The sequence below is a fragment of the Solanum pennellii genome, chromosome 8 (assembly GCF_001406875.1).
Source record: "Solanum pennellii chromosome 8, SPENNV200".
NCBI lineage: Eukaryota > Viridiplantae > Streptophyta > Magnoliopsida > Solanales > Solanaceae > Solanum > Solanum pennellii.
The window spans coordinates 65,514,163-65,540,619 of record NC_028644.1 but is presented as its reverse complement, the minus strand read 5'-3'; the positions used below and the strand labels follow the sequence as shown (position 1 = coordinate 65,540,619).

At 32.8% G+C, this 26,457-nt stretch overlaps 3 protein-coding genes and 1 long non-coding RNA gene across 5 annotated transcripts in view; 1 reads left to right on the top strand and 3 right to left on the bottom strand.

Moving 5' to 3' along the window:
* The window catches only part of LOC107028958 (ribose-phosphate pyrophosphokinase 1), a 6,908-nt gene extending 2,535 nt beyond the window's left edge, over nucleotides 1-4,373 (bottom strand). The window contains exons 1-5 of the mRNA XM_015230211.2: nucleotides 4,144-4,373; nucleotides 2,075-2,239; nucleotides 1,032-1,280; nucleotides 445-588; nucleotides 191-358 (exon numbers count right to left, since the gene is read on the bottom strand). Coding sequence (XP_015085697.1) covers nucleotides 191-358; nucleotides 445-588; nucleotides 1,032-1,280; nucleotides 2,075-2,239; nucleotides 4,144-4,278 — 861 coding nt within the window. The 5' untranslated portion in view covers nucleotides 4,279-4,373. The remainder of the gene's footprint in view (nucleotides 1-190; nucleotides 359-444; nucleotides 589-1,031; nucleotides 1,281-2,074; nucleotides 2,240-4,143) is intronic.
* A 4,248-nt stretch (nucleotides 4,374-8,621) lies between these two features.
* LOC107027090 lies at nucleotides 8,622-10,738 on the bottom strand. The gene is made up of 2 exons (XR_001457707.2): nucleotides 10,170-10,738; nucleotides 8,622-9,584 (listed from the first exon to the last, which is right to left on the bottom strand). It is a non-coding gene; the product is annotated as an uncharacterized LOC107027090 (long non-coding RNA).
* A 2,087-nt stretch (nucleotides 10,739-12,825) lies between these two features.
* On the top strand, nucleotides 12,826-19,954 carry LOC107026752 (pyruvate kinase isozyme G, chloroplastic). Its single transcript, XM_015227831.2, has 12 exons — nucleotides 12,826-13,280; nucleotides 14,309-14,560; nucleotides 15,824-15,989; nucleotides 16,428-16,562; nucleotides 16,664-16,774; nucleotides 16,897-16,985; nucleotides 17,229-17,291; nucleotides 18,373-18,548; nucleotides 18,693-18,795; nucleotides 18,983-19,131; nucleotides 19,370-19,478; nucleotides 19,592-19,954. Exons 1-12 carry the CDS (start codon nucleotides 13,008-13,010, stop codon nucleotides 19,703-19,705), a joined length of 1,740 nt encoding a protein of 579 aa, XP_015083317.1. The 5' UTR covers nucleotides 12,826-13,007; the 3' UTR covers nucleotides 19,706-19,954.
* Nucleotides 19,955-20,215: 261 nt separating this feature from the next.
* LOC107028018 (protein NRT1/ PTR FAMILY 7.3) lies at nucleotides 20,216-25,756 on the bottom strand. Of its 2 annotated transcripts, none has more exons than XM_015229066.2 (5): nucleotides 25,638-25,756; nucleotides 25,236-25,350; nucleotides 22,065-22,282; nucleotides 21,301-21,839; nucleotides 20,216-21,212 (listed from the first exon to the last, which is right to left on the bottom strand). In XM_015229066.2, the coding sequence occupies exons 1-5, from the start codon at nucleotides 25,662-25,664 to the stop codon at nucleotides 20,339-20,341; spliced, it is 1,773 nt and encodes a 590-aa protein (XP_015084552.1). In that variant the 5' UTR covers nucleotides 25,665-25,756; the 3' UTR covers nucleotides 20,216-20,338. The 2 variants fall into 2 exon arrangements, with proteins under 2 accessions (XP_015084552.1, XP_027775006.1); XM_027919205.1 differs by having other exon boundaries at nucleotides 25,236-25,344.
* Nucleotides 25,757-26,457: the final 701 nt, after the last annotated feature.

Here is a 26,457-nt window from a genome sequence, read left to right as displayed (position 1 = left end):
GGGGGGGGGGGGGGGGGATTGAAGCATACGGTACACTCATTAAATAATGGTAAACAATTATAAGGACAACCTCATCTATTGCGAGACCAGAACTTAGACATTGTTTCCATGAGGAAAAAAGAAAAAGAAGAAAATGAAAATGCATATCAATGCACTAAACTGCAGTACCAAGGTTTAGCTTTGTATTTACCTCGGCCACATTATGTCCATGCCGCCTTTTGTCCACAATGGCTAAAGGTGCATCAGATAACTTTTTTGCGAAGGCACGTGCTCTAGCAACTCCGCCAACATCAGGAGAGACCACTACCAAATCATCGGACGAAATTTTCTTGCTAGCAAGGTAATCAAGGACAACAGGCTGTGCACGCAAAGAATGGAGACTGCTTATTTGCCAATTCAAAAGGGGCAACACTTGAGCATTGTCAACAGTACAGAAGAGATTACCTGACAGTAGACATGGTCCACTGGGATGTCAAAGTAACCCATGGATTGCCCAGAGTGCAGATCACAAGCCAAAACACGATCTGCACCTGCTTCAGTTATAAGGTTCGCAACCAATTTGGCGCCAATGGATTCACGACCTTGCGTCTGTAAAATGAAAAATTTATAATTATTAGAACGTAATAAAATGAAGTAAAAATGTCTTTACATTTGTAAATCCTTAGAGCCAACTGAAAGAACCACAATGCCTATGAAAAGAAAGTAGTAAAAAAGGACACAAAGAGATACTGCCAGACATAATCATTGCACTAATCAAGAGTAAAGAACACTGAGATATTAAATAACCAGAAGAGGATGCAAGAAAATAGTGACAGTACTTCTACTCATAACCATCATAAGCGCACAGAAAAATGTCAGGTTAGGCTCTACCCTCCTTTTGAAATCACTTTTTGGGTATTATCATAGAGGTATACAGAGGTCAATGTCGTACCCTATCCCACCTCGAGGTAGAGTAGAAACAAAAAAAAGGAGGCAAAGAAACAAAAACTTGAAGCTTGCAAGCATATAATTTGCAAAGGAATCTAACTTGCCTTTCTATCAGCTCTGGCATATCCAAAGTATGGAATAACTGCAGTAATTGTCTTGGCAGAAGCCCTTCGGCATGCATCTATCATTACCAGAAGCTCCATAAGGTTTTCATTGGCTGGAGGACATGTGGATTGAACCAAGTAGACATCACAGCCTCGAACACTCTCTTGCAACTGAACATAAATCTCACCATCAGCAAAGCGCTTGATCTTGACCTTTCCCAGCTCAAAGCCCATGTACCAAGCAATTTCCTAAGTGACAAAAGATGCTGCATCAGTTGTATAGAGTGATATAGCATAAACTTAAAAGAAGTCAGATGGATTTCATGGCTAGACTAACAATGATTCTTATATTTTGAAGATTGAGGAGAAAAGTAAATAAGTACTAAAACAAAAATATGAAGAACTCTTGTACACGGAAATTTCAGATATATTTGTAATTGAGTCTCTTTCCTAATAAGAGAGAAAACAAAGAAATCTTCCATCTATTCTGTTGCTATGCTTCGTCAGGTATTCAACCAATTAGATTCTAGAAAGTAAGACCAGACGCACAGGAAAGAATACAAGTGTATCAAATTCTATACCCACTTCTTATGCAATATTTAAAAGGAAGAAATTCTGAATAACTGATGAGACTGAAATTTAAAGCTTAAAATTCAGCCTGAAAGCGAACCATTCTCCATCCCAAGTTCCGAAACAATATCCTTGAGTAGGCTAGAATAGTCGAGAACAATGTAGAAGTGGAGGCAGTTCTCCCAAGGACTTGTTTTCTTTTCCTGTTAGTAAGGCTAGTCCAATTTCAGTAATTAGTTGATAACTAATTTAAACTACTCAACTATTATTTTGAAATTGAGGAAGCACAAAATTGTGACATTCTGGAAGGGAATTTCAATGTCACTGTGCACACTATGAAGTAAATGAGAAGCTCTTGATTGTCATTTAATCAAATATGATGGGAAGATATACTAAACTGAATTTTAAAATCACGAAGCATTGAATAAAACACAGGATATACACATAACTCCATTAGCAATTGTCTGGTGTACCTGAGAAAGCGAAGGATTTGCAGTTCCGGTGAATATCTTCAGCCTATTATTGTTTCTACTAACTGAATTCTGCAGGCGACTTGCTTGCAAGAACTTTGGAAGTGTTCCATCATTGATGATTGGCACACGGGGCTTCCCATTCACTGGTTCACTTATTTCACAATTCTGATACCCAAACAGATGATATAAGGTAAAGATTATTTCACAATTCTGATACCCAAACAAATGATATAAGGTAAAGACAAAATTTGTAGAGGTAATATAATAAAAAAGCAAGCACCATAAAATTTTCACCAAACAAAGTTGGAGCTTGAACAAACTTCCAACTCATATCAGTGAATACAGAAAGGAAGAGCAAATTCAGGTTCCCTTTTCTTTTATCAAGACAAACTAAATTTCCTAATTTGTTCTAAATTTGCAAAATTCATAAAATGAGTCAATTTTTCTAATCACTTTTATCTTTTCCAAATTATCCTTCACTTAACAGTACAAGAATAACTATAACCGCCTTAAGACAGATATCTGAGAGGGTGTTTTGGTTAACTAATATAAGCTGGTCAAACCAACTTATAAGCACCTTTTTTTCTGAACTGCTAATGTTGTATTCCCCAGCATTAAGGTTTAAGGATATGCAAGAGACCTTCAAAAGAGGAACAAAAGAAGAGAATAAGGAAGACTCATAGAGAGCCTAACAGATCTACAAGCTCTAATTTCTCTATATTTGTTTCTATACACCAAAAAAAGAAAGATGCAATACAATTCCATTTAACTCTATGAATGGAATTGGACCTATCTTCAAAACATCGGCTATTTCTCTCTCTCCACACAGTCCAACAGATGCAATGTGGAATGATTTTCTACCATCTCTTCTGACTCTACTTCCACATCTTCTAATCCAGCAACTCAGTGAGCACATTTTGACTCATGTATATGTTTGGGAAACACCAAAATTGCTTATAACCCAACTCAGTGAAAAAGACATACGATGTGCAGCTCAACTTAAGTCTTTAGCTTTTAAGCACTTCGGTTCATCAAGACTTCCACAATTTATCCCTAAAAACTTTTGAAATACCCAAAGTACTCTTCCCATAACAAATCCTAACTCCTTTGGCATTCCATTTCTACATTCATCCTTCTCCTAGTAAAGACACTTTTAAAATTTATATTATTTGGATATAGCTTTAAAAGCATTTGTCATTTTAAAAATACACATCGATGGTTTTTATATCACTTTCAACACTTTCAAGTTTTATCCAATCACTTAATTGTTTTGTTGTTAAATCAGCTTAAGCACTAAATATGTTTTTCAGCACTTAGATGCTAATGACTTGCTTTCAATAAAAGCTTCTACACAGAAAAGTAAAGAATAAAATTTTAAAAGCAAAAACAAATAGTAAAGGCATCTTAACAAAAACAAAAGCATATTAAGAACATGTGTTCAAGTGCTCAATTGTAACAAGCATAGTTTGAGCATCTAAATGAAATTTATTGGTTCTACATGTATTAAGTATGCCTAAAACAAACAAATACCCATAAGCAGCATGGTATAAACTTTTCAGCAACCAAAATTGTACCTTTAACAAAGTTTCAAAAGATAAAACTGAAACATGAAAGCATAGAAATGCTATGTACATTCAATTCCAAATGAACAATACACTGCAAAACCAATATAAATAATCAATTTTTCAGAAACCCTTTTCATCATATAGGTAGCAGGCATTGTTTTAAATCAAACAAAAAAAAGAAATGAAAACCAAATCAATTCATCTAAAAAGGACTTAAATTTATTGATTATCCATGTACTAAGCCTAAAACAAACAAATACCCATAAGCAGCATAGCATACACTTTTCAGCAACCAAAACTGAACCTTTAACCATAAAACTAAAACCTAAAAGCATAGAAATGCTCTGTAAATTCAATTCCATTTGAGAAATATACTACACAATCAATATAAAGAATCAGTTTTTCAGAGACCCTTTTCATCAAATAGGTACAAGATTCTTTTACATCCCAAAAAAAAAAACAAAAACAAAAAAAACCCAAATTAATTCATGTAAAAGGACTTACAACAGAGGTCCGAAGACAGGTTCGTTTGGGAACGAAGCTTTTATGAGTGAGAAAAGAACGAGAAGAAGAAAACAGAGGAGTAGAATAAGAAGTTGAAGCTGAAGAAGGAGAAGGTAAAACCAAGGAAGAAGCCATTGAAGAGGGGATTTAGAAGGTTTTCACCTTTTTGTATGGCGCTGCTTTATTTTGTGTTTGGTTTTTTTTCTTTTTTTTTTTTGATTTTGTGTGTTCTCTTGGGATTTTGTTTATTAGGTAAAAAAATACTAGCAATTTCAATATGAGCTGGAAAATAGGAAAATATTTTTTTTGTATTTTTTAAATTTTTTTCCATTTTAGGAACTGTTATAGTATTTATCTTTTTAAAAAAAAAAAAATCACTCTTTAGTTTTGATTTATTCGATAAGTGGAAGTTGCGAGGATAGTAAGCATATTCACTTCTAGGTTAAGTCACTAAGGAATCAAAATGGTGAAAGCTCTCTTATAAGAGTTAAAAAAATGTTTCAATTAAGTTGCTAGGGTTTTTTGTTTAATTTATTTTAAAAAGGATATTTCTTTTTTCGTTTTACTAATTATTTTAATTTGAAATTTTCATCAGAACATATTTTAAATCATAAAATTAAAAGATATTTTGATACATTTTAAGTAACTTTTACTTAAGAGTATAAGATTAAAAAAATTTATTTACTTTTTTAAATTTTTTGTCGAGTCAAAAATCATATGATATAACTAAAATCGAGGAAGTATTATGTTTCTTTTTCGCTCTTGGTTTTTGTTTTGATTATTGTGTTGTTGTTATTTTTTTTAAAAAAATACTCACTTTATTTTCTTTCATATTATTTTAATATTATATTTTATTTGAATCCATGGTCTATTGAAAATTATTTTTCTATTCTCACATCGCTTTCGGAGGCTAGAATTTCTGCCTGTTTTTCCTTTTTTTATTTGATTATAAGTAATAATATTAAAGCTCAATTAAATTTGAATTGTGTAATACAAAATTTGTTTTAATAATAATGGATATGTATATCCGTTTTATCTTGAAAAAAAAAGTAATTTAACACCTTAAATACAATGAGGGAGTTAAATTCTCGTAGGACAAACTATGAACCATGTAGTTTCAAATATTTTTTAATTACAATTCTGATTTTTCAATTATTCTAGTTTATTTTGATTTAGTCATTTGATGTCTTTGATATAGTAGAGTTGTTTATTTGAATGTTATAACATCATTATCATCATTATCATGTAATGAAAATTCTACTTTTTCATATTATATAATTGATAAACGATGAAAGAATTACTAAAAATATCATATTATATAATCGATAAACGATGAAAGAATTACTAAAAAAATTAAATTAAGGCAAATTAAATTTTTTCACCTAGAGGTATCACTTATCAAAGGTCTAAAGTGTCCGCTCAGAAAGACCATACTAATTCTACATAAAGACAAATTTAAACTAATTAAACCAATAAATTTTTATACATATACCAACAGTAAACTAAAAAATCACTAAAAAAATTAAATAGAGAAATTTACATTTATGCAATTGTATAACCCCAATTAGTAGCATATTTAACAAGTGCATCAATCTTGTCATCAAGATCATAATTCATGGTCGTCAATATAAGTATGATTATTCACTGCAGTATTGAAACCATTAAACCACGATAAGAAGATTTCTATCGATTCTCTCTTGCTTAATTTTTCGTTACCATTTTTATCATACTCTGTGAAAAGACGTTTAACATTCTCTTTCTCAAATTTCAATTTTTGGACGTATATTGTAGCTCTTTGCAATTTTTTGAGACTTATAATTCTAAAACACCTCATTTTAGTATCATGGTTGTTAAACGTTTTGTGTTACAATATAAAGTAGGGTTTTTTATAAAGCTAAATGTGGTGAATAATGTTCGTAAATAGTTCATTATGTTGTTTTCAAGAATTGGATTCTTTGACTTCTTTTTAAATAATAAATAATAAAATAGAGTAAATGATTTATCTTTATATTGGATTCTTGATTTTTTTAATAATAAAATAGAGTGAAGGATTTATCAGATTTATCTCTCTATATATATATAAATAATAATAGAATCTAATTCTTGTCTGGGTAACTTTTAACTTACAAGTTGCATTTGTATGTACATATTTTTGGTGAACACCTATTTTGTTTTCTTATTTATATTTTTATAATTATATGAATTTATATGGTTTTTTCTATATTTACCTTTTTTATTCCCTTTTAACTATTTTTATTATCACTATTTAAAATTTAATGTTGCATGTATATAAAAAGATTGGATTTGCCTTTTTGTGTCTTCTTCAAATTCAAGCATGACGACAAGTTAATCTATTTGAATAGCATTATATCAACTTGTCAAATTTAATGCAAATGCTATTTTATTATCATTATTTCAAATTCTACATTTTACCCTCTTTGGACCTCACTTGCAAAATTTCGGATCATTTCAACTCAAAATTTCAGCTATAAATAGAGAGGGGCTTACCATCGGTTTCTACATCAAATTTTTGGCTATTTCTACATATTTTTTTACAAATAAAAATCGAATCTTCATATAATTTGAGATTTTTTTGATTTTGAGGAAGTAATACTACTAATCTTGTGACATATATATCCATTTATTGGGGGGAAAAAGTAATTTAACATCTAAAATGAGGTGAGGAGTTAAACTCTTAAGAACAGTACACATAATTATAAACTACATGGTATCATTTTTTTTTTTCATTTTTTAAGTCTATTTTGATATAATTAATTGTTTGATGTCTTTGATATAGTAAAGTATTTTTCATTGAATGTACTTGTAACATCATTACCATGTGACATTAATTTAATTATTTCATAAAGTTTAATAAGATCATATTACATAGGCAAATCAAATTCTTCCAAGAAGAGGCACCACTTACCAGAAGTCTCAGGTATACGTACAGAAGAGTCATATTGATTCTATATAAGATAAATTTGAACTAATCAGACAAGTAGATTTGATATTTCGATACATATGAAAGTAGATAGACAAATTTATATTATGCAAATTTATAACCCGATTTGCCAGCATATTTAACAAGTCCATTCATCTCATAATCATCAAATATATGGTTATCAGGGCGATTTATCCACAACCAAGATTTGATGATAAATTTCAATGTCCTCTCGTCATTTTTGTTTTGGCACTCCTTTAGAAGACGTTTTAGCTCCTTCTCCTTCTCCTTCTCCTTCTCCTTCTCCTTCTCCTCCTTTAGAAGACGTTTTAGCTCCTTCACCTTCTCCTTCTCCTTCTCCTCCTCCTCGGATTGTGATTTTTGGAAATTCTTGAACTTATATATTAGCTCCTCCTTGGATCGTGGTTTTTTGATGTTTTTGTTCTCAATAAGAATCATTTTGATATTATGATTGCTAAATTTTTGTTTTGAGATGATTTGTGTTAAAATCTAATGAAAGGTGTTTTTTTTTATAGTGGTAAATAATGTTCGTAAATAGTCGATTATGTTGTATTCAAGATTTGGATTCTTAATCTAGTAATAAAATAAAGGATCCATCTTGATATATCAAAATAATAATAGAATCTAATTCTTGTCTTGTGTAACTTTTTACTTACAAGTTGCATCATTATCACATATATATGAAGAGCAAACACTTCAACTAGTACTTTATCCGTTTAAAAAAAATGATTCTGTTTTTTTTTTTATCTATTTAGAAAAAATATGATCTTTTTTTTTTTATAAAACTTTAACTTTAACTTTTCACGTGACTTGTTAAGATCACAAGATTAAATATAATTTTGATACATTTGATATAACTTTAATTTAGAACCACAAGATTAAAAAGTCTTGTTTTTTTCCTTAAACTACGTTTCAAGTCAAACTATGTCATTCTTTTTAAGAGAGTATTATTTTCTAAGGATCTAAAAGGTACAAGTTGTGTGAAACATGCTTTGATTATTTCTAATCTAGTTCGTTTTGGAGTGTCTAATTTATCAAACCAAAACTAAAAAATGCTAGTTTAGATGGCTAAAGTTTGTCTTTAATTTATAATTTATATATTGGTGTTTGATTGAACACTAATTTTTTTTTTAAAAAAAATCTTTTTAAAAAACCTGATCGTTATTGTTTTCCTTTTTACTCCTGCAATCTTTTCGAGAGATTCTACTTTATCTAATATTTATCAGAAATTTTTGAGAGAAATAGTTTTTTAGGCCTTCACAAAGAAAAATCGTTTTTATCCTAATCTTTTCAAGGATCTTCATTTTTTTAGACCCAAAAAAAAAAAATCATTTTCTTATATTCAAATTCAAATCATAAGTAGTCAAAAGATTTCATTTCTCCGAATTTTGTAACTATTATGGTTACACAAATATCATGACACGTTTAAAATTACAAATTACAAAAGTTATTATTTTTCTTATTGGTTAAATAAATTCCCATGAACTAAAACAGAAGGAGCACACATGTCCATCTCTATCTTCAATAGTTATTAATTACTTTTTTTTAAATCTTTACATAAAACGCATACAAATATTGAACACATTATTACCAAAGGAATTCAAATTTACATGAGAAAATGAAAGGATACTTGCGTTATTCTCGGTATATATTATTACAAAGGCGGAGCAAATTATGTATATTATTAGTATATATACCTTGAAAAACGATCATATGTTTCGTGTTCTCAAAGAACATCTGAGACTAGCTACCATGGGAGGAATAGACATCAGTTACGTTTCTAGTTTTCACCAGCTTCAAATTCGTCATCATCACTAACTTCTTTTTGTTCCTGGAAGAAGAGATTGGTTATATAAGGACCCGTTAGTAATTTCTTCTCCTAGTTGTTCTCTTCCGTGATCACTTCTTCCATCAATGGAAAGCTTCATTTTTGTAGTTCCTCAGTTTGCCACACTCGAGTACTTCCAATATTTCAAGTTTGTTGATGTAGCCTATCGGAAGTTGGTGAGAGCATAAAGTTGTTATGCTTTCAGCCACAACGAGATCTATCTGTTCCAGGCTCGGACAAATAGAGAAAACAGAACATTATCTCATCCTATATCAAAGATAACATGAAGTAAAGAGCTAATTCAAAATGCTCTTCCTTGTTATCAAGGCAAGCTACTCTCAAGTCTTCAAGTTTCAACGAACTCCTCAGACAGGCAAGTAAAGATATTGTAGACTATCACAACGATTTACATGTAATCATTGAGCTTGGGGAACATAATGTTCTGTTGACGGTGGATCTTCAACAAATGTGTTCGATAATCACAACCATCTAGGTGGAGATCTTTCGAGTCCTGAAATCCATCCAATAGCAACTCAAGTGGCATATTTTTTGAGCCATTTCCTCTAAGAAGTACACGTTCATTGTTTCTCAACACGCGACAGATCCAATCACCCAAATGAGGTGGTCTCAATGACCTAGAGATCCATTATCCTTTCATATACATTCATTGGCAAAGAACACAGGATAAATACACCTTGGTTCACTTTTAAAGCGTATCATGTTAAATTGAAACAAAGGCCCAAGTTACTGTGAATCACATCTCCAAAACATCCGATTGATATTGGAGTAGTCAATTATGATTAGAATTCCAATTCTACTTTTATAATATATAGTTCCTTCAATGAAACTAGTCTTGATAAGACCCTCCTGAAATTGTTGTTGCTTCATTCCAAAACTCTACCGTATCATTCCAAAATTCTTAACATATTAGATTGGTCAATTTTCCTATCTTCTCTGTAATATAATATTTGATGTTGAGGGTTTCTAGAATATTTCACCAATAAACTTTCAAACAATTGACATGTGATTGTATTGTTCGTAACAAATTATTTTTGAAAACTCTTCCAAGTTTTCAATATGATTTAGCACAAAAACATGCTTGCCACATATGAGATCATGTTAGGTGAAACTTCCCGATAAAGATAACAAGAAACCATCTTTCAATTTCTACCAGATTACCCACTTTGTCAAGTATTATTATTTTACTCAAACAAGGAACAAAGCAAAAAGAGGTACCTGGCTTCTCCACCTTCCAAAAAATCATATCTTCCCGCTTATGAAATTTGTGATGAATTCAGTGCTCATGCAATCGACCAAACCGTTGCATTACTCTGAAATATCTTTTGCTATGCGAGGAAAAAAATGATGATCAATCAAATTATCAGTTTTCTGTCCAAAAAGAATCCAAACTTATTTTCCTATGTAACTGTTAACACAACAACATCATCGAACAACCTTCCTCGCTTTTCTTTCCTACTCCCTCCATACCACATATCTCGATAGTACTAAAACTCTATCTCTCGAAGATTCCATTACCTCTTCACCTTTAGCTCCAATTCCAACAGTTGAGCTGAAATTAACATAATCTTTGCCTTCATTTTGGAATTGAAGCACATACACTGCATTTTTCTCAGCTCTTCTGCTCAACAAGCATCTGTTAGATCTATAAAATTGCAGATCCATGCGGCGATATGAATTTGAGAAAACCCTAAAAGGGAGAACACAAAAGGGGAAAAAGTTATCATTTCATTGTGTAATAAATTGGTGTGTACATGTGTGTACGGTAAGAGTCTTCAGTAGCATAGTTATATTTACATAGAAAAATGGAAGTATTAATGGGCCGGGCCTATTCTAACTTGGAATTGGATCAGCATTTCAAAAAGGAATAATCGAATATAATAGCAAACTAAAAATTTAAAATAAATGGAGTAGCTACTGTTTGATTTAATTATGCCTTATAGTAAACGTTTATCAAAGTTTGCTAATCACTTCTCTCCCAAAACTCTCACTGGCCACTCTTCCATTCTCGCTCACCTCTCTCCCTCTGCTCGCCTCTCTCGCTTTATACAACAGAAGTGTATAAATTGTGTTTTTATTTTGTATAAAGCGAGAGAAAATTGTATATACACATGCAAAAATATATATCTTCGTGCTATACACTTAATTATACAATTTACAAATATTTTACTTCGATTCAATTGTATACAAATGTAAATTTTATAATAATATTGCATTGAAAAAGGCTAGCAAATTATACAATTGCAGTGAAATACAATTTTCTCTCGCTTTATACAACAGAAGTGTATAAATTGTGTTTCTGTTTTTGTATAAAGCGAGAGAAAAACATATATCTTCTTCCTATACACTTGTAATGATACAATATACAAACATTTTACTTCGATTCAATTGTATGCAAAATAAATTTTATACACATATTGCAGCAAAATAGGCCAGCGAATTATACAATTGCGCATTATACAATTGCAGTGAAATAGACTAGCGAATTATACAATTGCAGCAAAATAGGCCAACGAATTATACAATTTAGGCCAGCGAATCATACAATTGTATTTGTATAGCGAGGCCAGCGAATTATACATTTGTATATGTATAGAGAATTATACAGTTATATGTTTGCTATAGAGCGCAATTATGCAAATTTTTCTATAGCATACAAATATGAATTTTTTGTTTGCTATATGTGAAAGTTGTCCTTTCAAAATGGATCGATTTGGGCGAAAGAAAAAGAGTGCACATGTATCCATTAATAATGTAGCAATGACTCGAGTATATCTCAGGCCTTCTGCGCAAGCAATTAAGTTATTTTATATACGTGACAGAGTAATTTATTTTTAATAAAATCTAGCACGTGTTTGGATATACGATTTTGGGTTATGATTTCATATTTCAGATTATGATTTTATTTTAAAAAATAATATATTAAGTTTGATGTATAAATTTATATTTTGTAAAAAAAATATAAAAAAACGATATCGAAGAGAATATCTCAAGGGTACTGGTTACTCCATTAACTCAATTTTGTGGGTAAGTAAGGATGCCGATCTATATTAACAAACCTGCGTAACTTCCCTTAAAGCTCATCACTCTGATCAACCGAATCTTATCGACTCTACTAAATTATAATTTTTTACGCAAAAAAAAAATCTGACAAAAGAATTATCATACTATTTAGAAAAAATATATTAAAATGTAACTAGTTGCTACTATTATTTACTAATGAATTTTTATAAATTAAAGTATGTACTCACAAATATGGAGCGATGGAGATATGTAATTTATGAAAGCGCCTTAGACTATTCCAATATATTATATTATGTACTATACTTTACTTATTTGATAATTTTATATAAAAATTGGACAAATTTTAATAATTTTAATAACATAAATTACAATTAAAAAAATTTAAATTATAAATTCTAACTAAAATACCTGGGAATCTATGCCAAACCTATTGAAATGTGCTTGTCCTTATTACACCACAACTTCAAGTATGCCGTTTATACAACAATGCTCCCCCACATTCATTGTCTTTATCCTACGTGTCATTGTCATAGTTATTATCGAACCACAGATCTTAATAAATATCATAATGTATAATGCTACTTTTAAAAAGAATATTATAATTCGAATACACATCTCGTTTACATCGATCTACTATTATTTTAAGTTTACATGATTTTTTCACGTTTATTTATAGAGATTCGCGATTAGATTAATGTGAAATACATATTTACAAATAAAAGAGAACGGAAAAAATATATAAACAAAATTGAATTGGACCATTTTCCGAGGAGTGTGAAATAAACGTGCGGTGTATGGAAAGGGGTGGGGACGAGTTATACAGTTTAAGTAGGGCAGAGAAAGTAGAAAATGAATCTTAGTCACAACTCTCTCTATTTACTCTGAGCCGCTTCTCTCTGGCATTCACGTTTCTTTCCCCTCATTTCACCACACAAAAAACAAACAAACACAAAACACTTTGCTCGATCTTCTTATTGTTTTTTTTTTCTTCTTCTAAGCTATCAACTCTTCATCTCTTCTATTACTACTTTAATGGCCGCATTGAATTTGCATACAGGAGGATTACACGCCGCATTGAAGTCCGACGTGGCGGTTAAATCAGCTGCGTCGTTGGATCGGCTTTCATCGGCGAAGAACATCGGTGATTTGTTCTTCTCCGATTTAAGTTTCCACCGGAAACGAGTGAACGGTTTGAGTCAAATCGTGGCTGTTAAATCACCTGACCATATTCGTGGTGCTAATAACAATGTTCATGCTAGTTATGATGATGATAACAGTAATTTCAATCTACCTCTTACGTCATCTGTAAGTCAATCCAGTTTAGTAATTGATGTTCAATCTTTTAAAAGTTTGAATCTCGACATTTCAACTTTATTACGTAAATTGGAATTGAATGGAATGGAATAGAGTATATTCTTGATGTATCTGTTATTTCACCTTCTTATTAGATATTGAATAATGACCTGACCTGTGGTTTTTATGTTTTCATTTGCTAAAAGTTTGAGTTTTGCATAGAGAAAGTGCAATTAAAAAGAGCTTATTTATGCATGAAGCGCTTTCAGGGTAGTGCAGGACAGGATCAGGGATTGATCAAACGAAAAATTATATTATTCGTATATGGTTAAAGTTATTTTTTTTAATGTATATATATATATAGATAGATATATAGCAGATGATGAACTCTTTTAGGCCAGTTGTGTATTTACTTTTTCAGATTTTGAACTTAGTGAAAATCTTGGATCTGCCTCTTATACAACATTTTTCTTGCAAGCCTCCTACTGTTGATTCAAGGCTTGCCGTATGAACAAACTGCATTAGATGCGGAAGTATATGAATTTTAATTGGCGAGCATGACATTTATTCTTGAGAAAATGCATCCCCTGTATATTACTCAAATTGACTTTTAAGCAAATGGAAGGATGTGAATACATCTGGATTTTCTGGCAATTGATGCTTGTTTTAGTAAGCTCTGTCAGACTATTTATTGCACATGATTTTCATTCATTATCAGTGGCCCTATGTTTGTGATTTTTGGACATCCCAGAGAAGGGCGAGGAACATATGAAAACGAGAGCAAGCAAATTCAAACCGCCTCTTTCTAGTAAAGAGTTGAATGCGTTTGACACTTTACACATGCCTATTCAAAGTTTTCACGTTTAATAGATGTTTTCTATTTTGAGCAAACGGAAACTTGTATTGATGTATTGTTTTTCGTTATCAAAATTCTCCCTTTTAGCCATTTGTTTTCTGTAAACAGCACATATTTTGAACTTTCTAACAAGTCCTTTTTCTGAATAGCAACTTATGGTAATTTTCTCCCTTCTGTGGTTCAGTCCAGTCCTTACAGTCTGGGAAAAGAAAGTGTGTATCTGAACTCTCCAAGAAAAACCAAGATAGTTTGCACTATTGGTCCCTCTACAAGCTCAAAGGAGATGATCTGGAAATTGGCAGAAGCTGGGATGAACGTGGCACGTATGAATATGTCACACGGAGACCATGCATCACATCAGAAAACAATTGACCTTGTTAAAGAATACAATGCTCAATTTGAGAACAAGGTTATAGCAATAATGTTGGACACTAAGGTAATGCTTATTATTAGCTCTATAGTTGCAAATATTAGTGTTTGTCTAAAATATGATCACATAGTTATGCACCCGATGTGTGACCTAGTGGTCAATTAAGTGGGTGTAAGCCTTGAAAAGCAGGGTTTAAATCTAAGCTGACATAAAAAAAAGTAGGTGATTTTCCTCGTCTGACTAAGTTTTGATAGACAGAGTCACTTGATACCTGTGTTGGTGGGAAGTAACAGGTACCAGGCGCAAAAAGTGAGGTGCACACAAGTTGGCCCATACATCAATGCTATAAAGAAAAAAAAACAATATAGCATATGCCTTAATATTTTTTCCGATTGGAGTTGGTTATTTGAGTCTAGCAAATTTTTTGGTATTTTTCCTGTTTTTACCACTGCCGGGAGTGTCAATATCATAAGCAAATACTTGTAGCTTTGTTGGCTTTTGAACCCATTGAGATGACCTAAGAATTTCACTATTTCGATTTTGCTAATCCTTGGAAACAACATGAGAAGGGTTGGGGTGGTGGTGGTAGTAAAGTAACCTAGGTGAATAGACAAAACGACCCTTGCATATTATCAAACAAAGACTGTGCTCCTTTCTCTTATAAAAACTGAACTTTAGGGCGCCTAGATGGTAAAAACTGCTTTTCAAGTGATCAGTTTGGCATGTCGAGGGTTGATGGACAGGGTGACTGATTTCCTTAGTATTCTCTTTGTGTTCTACCAAAGTAAACAGAGTGAACACTGAAAATCCTGTCCAATTCCCGTTCTTGTAGCTACCACTTATCACTAGCATCACCAAGAAATAGACTTAAAAGCTGTTATACCGTTCATTTTGTTTTGGATTCACAAGTTCGCAAATGGGTGAGTCAATTTTTTTTCCAACTGATATGAAGGTCGTGTTGGAACTGAGCAATCGACAAAGAAATGAAAATTGAGATCCATCTTCTGTTGCTAGATTGTCATCTTCAGTTGTAAAGAATTGCTAATGTCACGTGTTGTTTTATAGACAAGTTAATGCATTCTGGATATTTATCCATTTTTCAATTACAATGTGCATATTACCATGTGTTCTATGTTCATGCTTGACCTTTGTTCTATTATGAAAACTGTGAAACCTGTCACAGTAGTCTTCCATTTCCCAAGTGCGATAGTTAATGTAATTTGTTTATTTAGTGTTTTAAGATGAAATATAAGTTCTAGGACAACTATACACTACGCTAACGAGCCCCTTCCAGTTAAAATCTTATGTTGCATATTATATATCTTGCAGGGACCTGAGGTGAGAAGTGGAGATGTGCCAAAACCCATACTCCTTAAGGAGGGTCAAGAATTCAACTTTACCATTAAAAGAGGAGTCAGCACAGAAGACACCGTTAGTGTTAATTATGACGATTTTATAAATGATGTGGAGTCCGGTGACACACTACTCGTTGACGGTAATTGAATTTATACTAATTCATTTTTTCTTGATAAACACTATTTCTTTAGCTGAAACATTGGTATAGCACAAACCATGTTTTTAAAAGACAAATCTGGGACTTGCTTTGGTATGAGAGGACTTAAAAAGCGCCTTTGGGTTGAATGTGAGAGGCACTTGTCTTGTCTAACAGTTCCTGTGAAATTCTGGAATTGTATTATGTAATTAATTTTTCTTGGTTTATTAACTAATTGGAGCACACAAAACTGGGATTGTGTTATCCAATTGTGAATTGTTCTTGCAAAGAATAAAAATCATTTTGTTACTGTTTTGGAATGGGGTTGCATTTCAAGCAAAAAAATCAACGAGTAGAGTGCTCTTTGAATCCAGATTTGTATTTTTGTCTCTTGGGAAAAAAACCTCCCGGAATCTCAATTACCTACTCTTCTTCATCCAGGTGGGATGATGTCATTAGTTGTGAAGTCAAAAACCAGCGATGTAGTGAAATGTGAAGTTATTGATGGGGGAGAACTGAAATCAAGACGGCATCTAAACGTAAGAGGAAAAAGTGCCACCCTACCTTCAATAACAGGTTTGTTCAATTTCTGGAACCCCACCTCCCTACAACATTTTACTTACTAATTTTTTACTAAGACAACACTTAGCTTGAATCCTTTTTTATAAATTATACAGAGAAAGACTGGGATGATATTAAGTTTGGCGTGGACAATCAAGTTGACTTCTATGCTGTTTCCTTTGTGAAGGATGCAAAGGTGGTCCATGAATTGAAAGATTACCTTAAAAGTAAAGTTTCTACGACCTATTATGTTTTTTTTGGGATAAGGATCTCCTACATGTAACCTTGTCAAAGGCTTTCATAGTTGTATTCCTTCTTTTTATCTGAACTTGGAAGAGCTACTTTGCAGGTTGTAATGCAGATATTCATGTTATTGTAAAGATAGAAAGTGCAGACTCCATCCCAAATCTCCACTCGATCTTAACTGCATCTGATGGGGTTAGTTCAGTGTGTTTAAAATGTTGTCTATTTAATTAACTTCAGTACTCATACTGTTTTTCCTATGTCAGTGTGTGACTGAGTGTGTTGGGTAAGGCTCCGTAACGAAAATGATATCAGTATTATTATTGTCTTCTTTCTATTTATCGAGTGAAGGATGATGCAGTGAAAATGTTGGTGCAAAATAAAATGGATTTGATCTGTAATTTGCTTTTCTAAGTTATGTTATGCAACTGTTGATAGGCGATGGTGGCCCGTGGTGATCTTGGAGCTGAGCTTCCAATTGAGGAAGTCCCACTGCTGCAGGTAATCTCAATGCTGATGCATACAGCTACATTTCATGAGCCTTTTAATAGGTTTTATCAAGTGCTGAGATGGTTAGTTCTTTATAATACCATCTCTTGCTAAAGAAGACTATGTTCCATCACAAATCACATCATCTTGGTTAAATCCGTGCTCTTTGGTCAGTATGGCGAACAAAATATTACGAAATCATAGAAGGGAGGCGAGCAACCGTTGAATATATTTATGTGGTATTACTGTTGATATTTCACAAAAGTTTTTGTTGTTATAATCGCCATCGCAAGTTGACAGAATGTTCAAAATATCAGTAGGTTTATAGTTATAAATATTTCCGTGGCAACTGAAGTCTGAACAAGAATGTTTTATAATAACACTCAATTGCATAGATTTGGAATCAAATGCTCCTAGTAGTTCGGAAGGAGAAACGTAGCACTGATGCATATGAAAAATCTGCATGTTAGTCGATCTACTGAGCTTGGAGTTTCCTGTTTACCTTTGAACTATTTCTCCGTGTCAGTTTGTCTGCCTGTCTTTCCAATATACACAGCTGTGGTGCCCATTGAAACAAACCTGTCCTGTTCATTCAGCCTTTTAACCCCTGGTGTATCAGCAGCAATAAAACCCCATTGCAAGTATAGGAGAATTATCGTTCTTCAATACTCTTTTTCTCTTCTTTCATTCAGCATGGTTTACTTTCAAACTACATTTACACCTCTTTTCTGAACTGAATGTTGTGTGGTATTATCATACTCTTGTCAAAGATTAGTTACTTAATGTGAATTTTTGTCGCAAGGAAATGATTGTTCTTATTCCTGATGTAAATTGAAATAAACCAACAGGGAAATGTTCACTAGTTTAGGAGGCCTAAGTTCCTATCTAATAACATAATCAATTTGATTCTCTTGATTAACACTTAAAAAGTAAGTGCTAGAATTATTGAAACGGGATTGACCACTGAACTGCATTCCTTCTGGCTACCGTCAATGATCTTTTCTCTTGGAGAAGTTCCTTCCTCCCCAAACCCTTTTGTGTCTTACTTTAGGAACTTAGAAACTGAGAAACTCTTTATCATATGTTTACACAGGAAGACATTATTAGAAGGTGTCGGAGCATGCAAAAACCTGTAATAGTAGCCACCAACATGCTTGAAAGCATGATAGATCATCCAACCCCAACTAGGGCAGAAGTCTCGGACATCTCTATTGCAGTACGTGAAGGTGCTGATGCTATAATGCTTTCAGGGGAAACCGCTCATGGGAAGTAAGTGTTGTTCTAGACACAAACTATTCCAATTAGAATCCTCTTTTTATTTTGTGTTTTTTTGTTTGTTATATTGTGTGTTATTTAGTAACCTGGAATAGTTGATTTGTAAATAATGAACCATCTATTTCCACGAATGCATAGGTACCCGTTGAAGGCAGTTCACGTGATGCATGTTGTGGCATTAAGGACTGAGTCAAGCCTACAAAACAGCACTACTTCTCCAAGCCAATCTGTCGCCCATAAGGTATATGTGGTGTGCGGATTATATGTATTGTAGTTTGTTAACTTCATTTTGCAATTACCCTTCTCTCAAAAGAGTTACTGTATTATCGGATCTTTGTCTATTTTTATTTCCCGTATTGTACAACCAGGAAATCACGTTCAACTTTTATCATTATGCAAAATGCTTATCTGTTTGATATATTTTGCAGGGCCATATGGGTGAAATGTTTGCCTTCCACTCTTCCACAATGGCTGATACTCTTAGCACTCCCATCATTGTCTTCACAAAAACTGGGTCCATGGCAATAATTCTAAGTCATAAGCGGCCTTCATCAACAATATTTGCTTTCACGAACAAGTAAGTAAATTAATATATTGGCTCATAGTTTGATCTACATATCAATCCATTTTTATTGATTGGCTAAAACGGGCTGACCTAAAAATGGACGGATCAATGACTAGGGTCATGTTTTCACAGGCTAACGTTGCCACCTCTAGCAAGTGGCTTCTCCATCTCTCTCTATTTATCCATCTATCAAGATGTGTTTACGTACTGTATTTATTGACATAGGACATGAATTTATCTTTTGTGCCAGTGAAAGGGTGAAGCAGCGTCTTGCTCTGTTTCATGGTGTCGTCCCAATATATATGGAGTTTTCAGAAGATGCAGAGGAGACCTTTTCCCGAGCTATCAAGCTTTTAGTGGTTAGTGACGTTCTCCTGTTTTTTTAATGTGTTTTTTCCCTCGTCATTTCTTGTTTGAGATTGCGGATGCCCCATCCAAACATAGCTAATTCTTCTGTTTCGTTATCCTGCAGAACAAAAGCTCGGTGAAGGATGGGCAATATGTCACTCTTGTCCAAAGTGGAGCACAACCTATCTGGCGTAGGCATTCTACTCACCACATACAAGTCCGTAAGGTCCAAAGTTGATATGTGTATTCGTATTCTTTGGTCGAAATCATGCTGAGTGGTAGACTTCTAGGATACAGTTTCTTATATACAGTTCCGCATTTGATGAAATTGGAGAAATCTTTTCACAATTTCGAGATAAACATGTATCTGTTTTGGTATTGTTTGTATCATTTTTGTATGAACTTTCAGCAAATCTGAGAATGGAAGCTTAAGATTTTGATAACTTTGTTTAGCATCATTTTAAAATGTAACATCGTCTCAATTCCATTTGGACATGTCATGGTACATCAGAAATCAGAAAACACGTGTGGAATTTCACTGAGTATGTTTGTTGATCACGGGCAAAGCAAAACAGGAACTATTTAAAGGTTTCTGGAAACAGTTTCCTCTATGCATGGGTCTACTGCATTCACTTGATGGTAAGGTAAGGAATTTCTGGGAAAAAAGGTGATTTCGATCGAAATAGAACCCCCCAAAACCAGGTGGGAGTATTAGGCTTGTTCTGCTTCGATAGAGGCACTGTAACCATAAGTAGAATAACGATAACTTGTATTAAAAAGTAAATTTGTACAAAAGTTGAGGAGATATAGTCCATCCTCTTATTTATTTTAATGTGGCAAAATATGCCTAAAGAAATATGAGAAAGTTACATTAAACTTCACATTTATCATCTTCCTTTACTTGTTGATTCATTTCACCACTATGCTTTATACCCTTATACCACTTGGCACAGGCTATGAAAGCAACTAAATCTAAGATTGTCAAGCCAGCTAAAAGAAAGTAAAACCTGTCTAAATGACCTTCATTGAGGTTACCTGGGATCCATCCAGACATGTTATCAGTCGTTGAAATCTTCATCACAACGCTCACTAGTAAGCTACTCACGTAGTTTCCCAGTGATATCGATGTCATACACAGTGCACTTCCGAAGCTCTTGAGACCCTCCGGTGCTTGCTCGTTGAAAAACTCCAGTTGACCTACGTACATGAACACTTCTGAAGCTCCTATCAAAGAGTACTGAGGAACCTGCCAAAAGATACTCAGTGAACTTGACCCTTCACAATGTCTGCACTCTTTTTTCGCGTACTTGAGCCTGTAGCACTCCACAATTGCTGCTGAAAGCATTGCCATTACAGCTATCACTAGTCCAATACCCATCCGTTGAAGCTGAGTTATCCCTTGACCCTCACCCTTGATTTTTTTAATGTTTTTGACTATAGGATCAAGGACTCGACGATACAGGAATATGAATACTGCTACACTCATGATGTCGAAGGTAGACATACTAGCAGCAGGAATCCTGAAGTTCCCGATGCTAGTTTTCATGGCGTCTCCTTGCTCAACAAAGATTGACGCCATCTGAGTAAACACTACTGAGTAAACTATAGTACATAGCCAAATTGGCAATAGCCTTAAAATGCACTTAACCTCTTCAACTTGTGAAACAGGGCAGAGGAGCCATTGGTTGCGATTTTTCTCATTGTCCTGTTCTTTGGATGTAATCAGGGCCGCTCTATCCAAGAATCTACGTTTTAAAACAATTTCTTATTAGAACGGGGTTAAATACACAACACAGACACAAGTTCTTTGAACATTAGTGTTATGTTACTCACCTGAAACCATGAGTATGTAGCATTTTCCTATCGCTCTCATCATCGCCTTCATATAACTCGTCTGGTGTCTCTACACTCCATTTCTTCGATGCAGCGACTATAACCTGAGAAAACCTGATTATAGGATTGCCACTAGACCTGAAATGCCTATACTTCGCGGTGCCTCCAAGAAAGAGAACCAAACCAGCAAAAGCAGACGCAGCAGACGCCCAAAAACCAAGAGCCCATTTGCCTTCATCCTCAAAGTAGTCTAAAACAGTGTTGGAGAAAAGCGAACCAAGGTTCAGGGCTAGGTAGAAGTAGCTGAAGAAGGCTAGTTTCGATTGTTTCTCCCTAGGATCACGTGCATCGAACTGATCAGCTCCAAAGGTAGCAATGTTAGGTTGGTAGCCTCCGTATCCGAGAGCAATCATGTATACAGAGACATAGAATAGACTGATCTCCGTGCTTGAATGCTCTCCACATAAAATTTCTCGTTCCCCACAACCTTCCGGTTTGAGCAAGTAACGTTGTGTCGTCAGTGATAATAGTACTAATCCCTGTTAAACAAGTAATCGTTGCATTAATTACAAGTTACTTCCAAGAATTCAATATCATATTGAACAACATATCCAGGGTAATTCCACAAGTGGGGTCTGAGAAGGGTAGACTGTACGCAAACCTTGCTCTTTACCTCATAAAAATAGAGAGGTTGTTTTCAATAGATATAAAGCATTACTAAACACTACTAATATACTAAGTATGGCAAGTAAATGGTTACTTACAGTTACATAGATGACTTGAAATATGGCACAACTTTTGAATCTTCCCCAGTAAGAGTCACTAAGAAACGCGCCAAGAAGAGAGAAAATGTAGACAGTGCCCGTCCATATGCTCACATTATTCGCAGCTTCAGCATTGTTTTGTTGCAGCACTCTTGTTAGGAACAACACCAAATTCACTCCAACACCAAAAAATGCGAGAGTAGCTAAACCTTGATTCACTGTATAAAGTCACAGAGGAAATAACATTATAGTTGAATCAATTGACTTAGGGTTTATCGGTGTTTACATAGCTAGTTAAGTCGATCAATCAAAGTTAAGAGAGAGTCGTCTATGAGACAGTTGAATTAGTACATTTCGTCATGTGGATGTTACATTCCCCTAAATAGAGGGATTTAGCATGGTTATAACTAGGTAAATCAATCGATCAAGCCTGAGACACAGTTAGGGGAATGTAACATCCACGTGAAATTAGCATGGTTAACTAGGTAACTCGATCGATCAAGTACAAGACACACTTGTGAAAATGTGGAGAATTTTCAACTTTATCCTCTCAAGTAATTAAGATAAACCACAAGTTGTGGCAAAATATTTAATATAGTACTAGGTTTGATAATTAGGTAGTAACAACAAATATTTCATTTATCTCTCTTCCATTTAATTTATTGTCAACTGTCTTTATTTTCTTAGGTAAGTGGTTAATATTAGTGATAATTGTACACCTAAAAAAATACTTAACCATGACATTGACAAGTAAGTGATATTCCTACTACATTTGAATCATTCACCATGGAAGGTGTCTTTTTCTCCGTCCAATTTTACTTATCCAGTATTTACTATATCGTTATTTTAATGTAATAAATACAATGTTTAGGGAAATGACTATATTCAGTAACATAGGTTAAATTAGAAGTTAAGTAATAAATTATCTATTGATTAGGAATTAAATGATAAATTATAATATTTCAATATAAACAAGTAAAAGTAGACATCCATTTTCAGTATATTTTGACAAGTAAAAGTGAACAGAAAAAAATAGTAATATTTTGGTTCCTCTATAATTTTTCCCTTTTTTAAAATCAATCAAGTACACAAGGAATCACTCAAATGTCAAAACTTGCCAACACTATGCCCTAATACCAACTTGCCAACATGATATGCCCTAATGTCAAAATTTACCAACACTATGCCCTTTTTGCGATTTTTTCTGTGCGCGAAGTACTATAATCATTGATTATTTTACGCGATATGTAGATCTTATGTGTGACCAAATTTTCAAGTACTCCTTAAGACATGTTAGGCGTATATCGCCCAATAGTATTAATAAATATTGTAATCGATCCTTACCCTTAAAAAATATCAAAGGTAGGTAAAAATCCTCCATTTCAAACTTGTCACTACACTCTCAATAAAAGGCATGTATATATGACCAATGACTAATCACATAGAACATGATACGAACACGGCTTATTTACCGATACATCTTTATATCTTGAATACGTCATTCTTCTACGCACTATACGCCAATGATAAGAACACTTCTATTTATTGATACGTTTTTCAACGTTTAATACGCTATCCTTCTACGTACTAGTTCAAACAACCAAACAAAAGAAGTTACAATAAAGAACACCGATATTCATTAATACGCCTTTCAGTTTTTAACACGCAATCCTTTTACGTACTAGTCCAACAACCAATGAGAAAATGTTATAAGAACACCGATATTCATTATTGATATGCCTTTCGGTTTTAACACGCCATCCTTTTACATACTAGTCCAACAATCAATCAAAAAATAATATGAAAACACTTCATTTTCATTGATACACGTTTTGATATTCAATACGCCATCCTTCTACGTACTAGTCGAACGACCAATTAAAAAGCCGTATAAGGACACTAATATTCATTGATACTTTCAATTTTTAATATGTCATCATTCTAATAGGTCAATTAATGCATGCATGTTTAGCGCTGAAATTAAGTTTAGTTTAATAATCATCTTACATCCCTAATAATCATGTTTCTAGTAATTATGTAACACAAATTATATTTTAGAAAGAAAAAAAATAGGATAAGCAAAAATCCAGATCAATTATGGGGGCCACCAAGAACAATTTTTTTCATTATATGACGTGGCACCCATATTTTTATGAATAAATTTTACGTGTCGAAAATGTATTTTCTATTATTGCATGGTTTTAATTTGTCATCACCCCCACCCCCCTACCCTACCCCACCCCACTTTTGTCTCTTGTTTTTTTCCACTGAAATTTTGCTATTACTGCCAAAAAATCTCATCACAAAAGTACATTAAATTAAAGACTGGAAGTTTCTTCTTTGAACTCTCAAACCCCCCCAACCCCAAGTTTTATATATATACAAATTTAATGTACGTAAGTATATAAGTAGAGCTGTCAATATGAGTGAATATTTTTTGACACATGTCCTTAATATTTAGCTTGTAAAACTAGTCTTTTTCTCTTATAGCTCTTTGGCATTTTCCCATATGATAGCTGGCTCCATTTATTACTCTAACTCTCACCATTTCCCATAGTTATCATCTTTTTCTTTTATTTCAATACTAAAAATAGAAAAAGTAAAAAAAAGTAGAAAGCAAATATTTTATATATTTTTTGAAGAAGTTGGAAACTCAAGGAAAACTTGAAAGAAAAAAAAAGATTTCTTGAAATTCATTATGTTTTAGACATGCATTTTTATTAAGTATAACTTTACTATTGAAATCTGAATGATTTCAAAAGATAGAATATACGTAAATTGTACCTTTTTATTTTCGATAGGTAAAAGTTAATGAAATTAAGTATCCAAACTTGTAGAACTCTTCCACAAAATCTAACAAAAAAAATTAGTCTAATGTATCATATTTTTTTTTAAAAAAAAAGATATTTTTTTTATGTCCTAACCACCTTTTCCACATAGCAAGTCAAAAACAAAGGGGGAAAAAAAAGAGTCAGTCATGAAGTCAGAGAATTTAATACCATATATATATAGACTATGACATATCTCAACACTTATTTTAATGTGGGGAAAAAAACTATACTATATATTAAAAAAAAAGTAAAGATAAGTACATTGTAATATCAGTTTTTCTTTTCTTTTTTTTGCCTTTTTCAAGGAAAAATTATTTAAAAAAAAAAAAAAAATACTTACATAGAAGCATAATTCCAGCTAGCCATTTTCCAGTTTTTGCTTTGTTTGCAGGCATTCCATAAAAATCAACAGTTCCATCATTAGTACAATCTTCTTCTTTTCCTTTCACTTTCACCTATTCATCATCATCAAGATTTCATTTCCAACCAAAAAAAAAAAATTCACATTTTTTTAGTGTATAAATACTATAACTAAGTGATCATTCTCTTTTCACATTCTTGATTTTTTTTTTTAAAAAAAAATGTGTTCCCTTTGCATGAGAAGATTATAAAGATATGTGATTTTCTCTACAACACAATATAGGTAAATGGTTGGCACTAAGAACAAAGAAGAGGGAGATAAATTCATGATTAATATAACTAATTAATTAATGATCATTACAAAAAAAAAATTATATTATACCTCTTTAGAGAGTTCCAAGCAAGCCATTGATGATAATTATGATGACTCCAAAAAAAAAAATTAATAAATTGAAAGAGGAGATGTTTGATAGTGGAAATGAAGAGAGAAAGTAAGTTGGTTGAGAGTATGGATAAAAGTGAGTGACAAACATTTGTATTTATAGAGGTTTGAGGCACTTATTGTCTCGAACGGTGTAGATCAACTTGTGGTGGAAAAATAAGTCATAGAGAAATAATTAATAATTAAGTAAATAAAAATGTGTTAGATATATTTTGTTGTATAAATTTTCAGACGAAATAATCACATATTATATCATAGTATAATATGGTATCAAGAGTGAATTATTTCAATTTTTATTTTTTGGTGTAGGACTTTTTATATTAAATTGTTTATGTATTAGAAGTCTAGATTCAGATTGAGTCCCAAGAATTTAAAGAGTCCCGAATTGGCCCTTTAAGGATGAATGAATTTTTATTTTTATTTTCTGATAGTGTCGTTGCTTTTTGAGTTTGAGTTAAACATGAGATTTTTTTACGAATTTAAGTTATAAGGATGTACTCGAGTTATATCAATTTAGCTAGTTAATTATCAAATTGTTATTATTTATCAAAAAAATAATTGTAATTATGTTATATACTATCAATAAGTGGTCTCATTATATAAGTACTATTTAATCTATATCGTATACGATTTAAACTCTTTTCAAGATATTGTTTAGGATCTATTTAAAGAGGCGAAGATAGTAATAGTGGAGAAATCAAGTTGATAATTTTTGAATAAAAGGTATTCAACTGATTACCGTTCACGCGGAATGGTGGGA